At 42.5% G+C, this 4,252-nt stretch overlaps 1 protein-coding gene across 2 annotated transcripts; it reads left to right on the plus strand.

Annotated features, from left to right (window-relative positions):
- Window positions 1-1,803: 1,803 nt before the first annotated feature.
- LOC147425019 (glycine-rich RNA-binding protein RZ1C-like) lies at window positions 1,804-4,016 on the plus strand. 2 transcript variants are annotated; one of them, XM_086499635.1, is made up of 3 exons: window positions 1,804-1,953; window positions 2,022-2,148; window positions 2,990-4,016. In XM_086499635.1, the coding sequence occupies exons 2-3, from the start codon at window positions 2,038-2,040 to the stop codon at window positions 3,626-3,628; spliced, it is 750 nt and encodes a 249-aa protein (XP_086355761.1). In that variant the 5' UTR covers window positions 1,804-1,953; window positions 2,022-2,037; the 3' UTR covers window positions 3,629-4,016. The 2 variants fall into 2 exon arrangements, with proteins under 2 accessions (XP_086355761.1, XP_086355760.1); XM_086499634.1 differs by lacking the exon at window positions 1,804-1,953 and having other exon boundaries at window positions 1,960-2,148.
- The last annotated feature ends 236 nt before the right edge of the window (window positions 4,017-4,252 follow it).

The raw sequence follows: 4,252 nt of genomic DNA on the forward strand, positions 1-4,252 counted from the left end.
GTAAGGGGAAAAGGAGAAATTCCACCCCAAAATAGAGAAAAATAGTGTAAAATTTTGAGAAATAACCTAATTTTTAAAAATTTCCTCTTCGCAGACTCAAGAAAAGGAATTTTGTATGTTTGGGAAAATGGTTTTTCTCGAACATTGGGCCCACACAAGAGGAAAAGGACAAATTCCACCCCAAAATAGAGAAAAATAGTGTAAAAATTTGAGAAAATAACTAATTTTTTCAAATTTCCTCTTCGCAAATTCAAGAAAGGGAATTTTGTATGTTTGGGAAATTGGTTTTTCTCGAACATTGGGCCTGGGCAAGGGGAAAAGGAGAAATTCCACCCCAAATTAGAGAAAAATAGTGATCGGCCGAGACAATCGCGCAACCTCAGGCATGAGCAGTGTTCGACAAAAATGTGTCTCGGCTTAATATTGTGTCGTTTTCAATTCCAGAAATGCCTATTGAGGGCAAGGGGAAAAGGAGAAATTCCACCCCAAAAAAGAGAAAAATAACCTAATTTTTAAAAATTTACTATTTGAAAATTCAAAAAGGGAATCTTTTATGTTTGGGAAAATGGTTTTTCTCGAACATTGGGCCCGGTAAGGGGAAAAGGAGAAATTCCACCCCAAAATATAGAAAAATAGTGTATAAATTTATAAAAATAACCTAATATTTAAAAATTTCCTCTTCGCAAATTCAAGAAGGGAATTCTGTATGTTTGGGATAATGGTTTTTCTCAAAACACTGGACACGGGTAAGAGGAAAAGGAGAAATTCCACCCCAAAATAGAGAAAAATAGTGTAAAATTTTGAGAAAATAACCTATTTTTTAAAATTTCCTCTTCACAAATTCAAGAAAAGGAATTTTGTATGTTTGGGAAAATGGTTTTTCTCGAACACTGGGCCTGCGCAAGGGGAAAAGAACAATTTCCACCCCAAAATAGAGAAAAATAGTGTAAAAATTTGAGAAAATAACCTTTTTTTTTCAAATTTCCTCTTCGCAAATTCAAGAAAGGGAATTTTGTATGTTTGGGAAATTGGTTTTTCTCAAACATTGGGCGTGGGCAAGGGGAAAAGGAGAAATTCCACCCCAAAATAGAGAAAAATAGTGATAGGCCGAGACAATCGCGCGCCCTCTGGCCCGGGCAGTGTTCGGGAAAAATGTGTCTCAGCTTAATATCGTGCCGTTTTCAATTCCAAAAATGCATTTTGAGGGCAAGATGAAAAGGAGAAATTCCACCCTAAAATAGTGTAAAATTTGAGAAAATAACCTAATTTTTTAAAATTTCCCCTTCGCAAATTCAAGAAAGAGAATTGTGTATGTTTGGGAAAATGGTCTCTCTTGAACACTGGGATTGGGCTGCTGGGGTCAATCATCGTAGTACCGTAGCAAGTTGTGGGGGGGCGCACGCGAGAGAGAGAGAGAGAGAGAGAGAGAGAGAGAGAGAGAGAGAGAGAGATGATATTTAGGTTTGAGAGCACGGGACGGGGGTGATAGTGGAGCAGTTGCTATGATGGCAAAAGACATTATCGTGTCATCCTCATTAGTGGAGCAGAGCTTGGCCAGCAAGACAATGAGCAAGCACCAACTCCCAACACACACGAGGAATACAATACGCATACTTGTGTGTATGTGTGTGTGTGCACGAGAGCGAGAGAGAGAGATAGAGAGAGAGAGAGAGAGAGAGAGAGAGAGAGAGAGGAGAGCTTCACTTTTCTTGATCTGCTTTTATGAAATTTATCAAGAGTAAAGGGTTTGAAGGTAAGAGGGGCCATGCTGCCGAAGGCGACGCCGTTTTACTAGTTCGTAGTTGAAATGGAAACGCAAACCAGTGGTTTCTTGGGCCCTAACGCCAGTGTTTGAACCCTCGACGTGGTGGACGGTACCATTCAAGAACCTCAAATAGGCAGAACATAGGCCTAGATAGCGAAAAGGCAATTCCGCACAGGAAAAGCATTGTGGTATGGGATCTGCGTTCTGCTAGGGTTTGTCTGCCCTCTGCTGCGCTAACTGCTGGCTTCTTTTGCAGTATTTGAGCTCTAGGTATGGATGAGTACGAAGAGAACAGAGTATTTGTCGGTGGTCTTTCTTGGGAGATGGACGACAGAGGCCTCGAAAGCTATTTTAGGAGGTTCGGCAAGGTCATGGAGGCGAAGGTAGATCTCTTCATTTGGTCGTTCTTTTCTCTTGTTATGCGCGTTTTGTTCACGAGAGGGCCAGAATGCTTCCGTAGTTAGATTTCGTTATTCTTTTGAACAACCATTTCTGCTGCTGGTAAGAATTGGGGCTGTGATGTAGATTGTTGCAGTACATGCAATGTCTTGTTGAGTCCATGAGGGGTTGTGGGCCTATTCTTCTATACGTTTGATATTTTGTCAGTTCATCTAGAGACTGTATGTCGTTGTGCTCCGATTTTGTGAACTTTTATTTGGTAGTTGTTTAATTTTGATCAAGAACTTCGGACATGCACATTTTGTGGCTGTGGATATCCTAGTTCTTAGCATGGATATGATTTTCGGCACAGTAGGATATCTTGGGCATTATCTGGGTTGCTCTTGCAAATATGAACTAAGGGAAGAAATTTATGAGTATCAGAGTAAGGGTCCTAGACTTGTGCTTACAGTGGATAGGTTGATGTTCGACGGCTGACTAGTTATTCTGGGATTTTGTTACCTGCGTTTGCATAACCCTGTGATTTTAAGTGTTCTTATGTATTATCTAAAAGCAATGCTGTTTTTTCTTGGGAAGCTACTGATGTCTGCTTGCTGAAAACATTCTGGTAGTAGTTCTGTTCCGGTGTCCCTTTATGTGTTCTGTTGTAACTGATCTATCTTGCAGATGTTTGCCTCTGTGATTAAACAGTAGTCATTCATACAAGTATGTTCTTGTTGTCACAAGCTGAGAGGTTGGCTCATCCACTTACCTCATATCTTGCATATGTTGGAAAATTGTTTAGTTTTGTAACATTTTTATCCATTTGGTTCTCTTTGTGACCAGGTTATGATGGACAGGGATACTGGTAGGCCTCGTGGTTTTGGATTTGTAACTTTCGCCGACCAAAGAGGCATGGAAGATGCAATCGATAAGCTGCATGATAGAGAGCTCGATGGCCGCATAGTCTCTGTCACTAAAGCTCAACCTAAGCATTGGAATGGTGGAAAGGGTGGTGGCTACAAGGATGATTATGGTGGTGGTTCTCGAGGAGGGTATTCTGGTCGGAGTGGTGGGGGTGGTGGCCGAGAGGATTGCTTTAATTGCGGTCAACCAGGTCACTGGGCCAGGGATTGCCCTTCTGGTAGCGGCGGCAAGTTTTCCCGCGGTAGTGACAGGTACAGCAGCCGCGACCGTTATGGTAGTGGACCCGGGTACAGTGGGCGCCATAATGGCCGTGGCGATCATGGTGGAGACAGGGGATATGATAGGTACAGCAGTCGTGACTATGGTAACGACCGAAGCTATGATAGGTATAATGACAGTTACAGTAGAGAGAGTCGCTATGGGGATCGTGATAGTGGCCGAGATCGATATGGTAGTGGTGGGCCGGCAAGGTATGAAACACGATACAAGGATCGAGCTGGGCCATATGATCGTCCAAGTGGTGGAGGGCGGTCGTCGGTCTATGATGGCCGCTACTGAGAACTAGTGTCATTCAAAAGTCATTGTCAAAATACTTCTCAAGGGCAGCTTTTTGATTGAACAAGAGCAACTCTCAACTCAGAAATCTGCGTTTTTGTCAAGCACTGTTTACTGTTCAGCTAGTTTATCCAAATATTATGTTTTTTGGGGTGATGTTTGAGTGCCATGAGGACACACAGTAGCGACATACTCGACAGCCATCATATTTTGGATGTTAACCAGTTCAAGTTCCGGATATGCAGTGCTTTTGCTGTTTTGACACATTTTCTGTCGCAGTCTACATAGTACCGAGATTTTGTGTTGTTCATGTTGGTGGGCAGAGAATCACAGTTTCAGTAGTAGCTTTTTATGGGCACTACCAAGCAAGCAGTGCAGTGGTTTGATCTCAGAGTTGTGTTTGCAGCCGCGTGTTTTGTGTTCCAGTTATTGTTTCAAAGTTGTGTGACAGTTGTTGTTGGTGGGCTTTAACATCCATTGAGAAGTGGGCTTGCTGCAGCTATGTCGGTCCCTTGAGAACGGGTGAAGTGCCTATTAAGGTTTCTATCGTCTGACTTATTGTTTTTTGCAGTGTTTGGAGCTTGGATGTGTGTGTGTGTGCTCTCTATTAAGACCTAGCAGTAGTGG

The sequence above is a fragment of the Adiantum capillus-veneris genome, chromosome 25, assembly GCF_014529385.1.
Source record: "Adiantum capillus-veneris isolate H3 chromosome 25, ASM1452938v2, whole genome shotgun sequence".
In the NCBI taxonomy this organism is placed as follows: domain Eukaryota; kingdom Viridiplantae; phylum Streptophyta; class Polypodiopsida; order Polypodiales; family Pteridaceae; genus Adiantum; species Adiantum capillus-veneris.

Bases quoted from the DNA above. Each gene is read 5' to 3' on its own strand.
- LOC147425019 (XM_086499635.1), top strand. From the start codon at position 2,038: ATGGATGAGTACGAAGAGAACAGAGTATTTGTCGGTGGTCTTTCTTGG. The intron at 2,149-2,989 runs GTAGATCTCTTC...CTTTGTGACCAG, and splicing joins GCAAGGTCATGGAGGCGAAG to GTTATGATGGACAGGGATAC.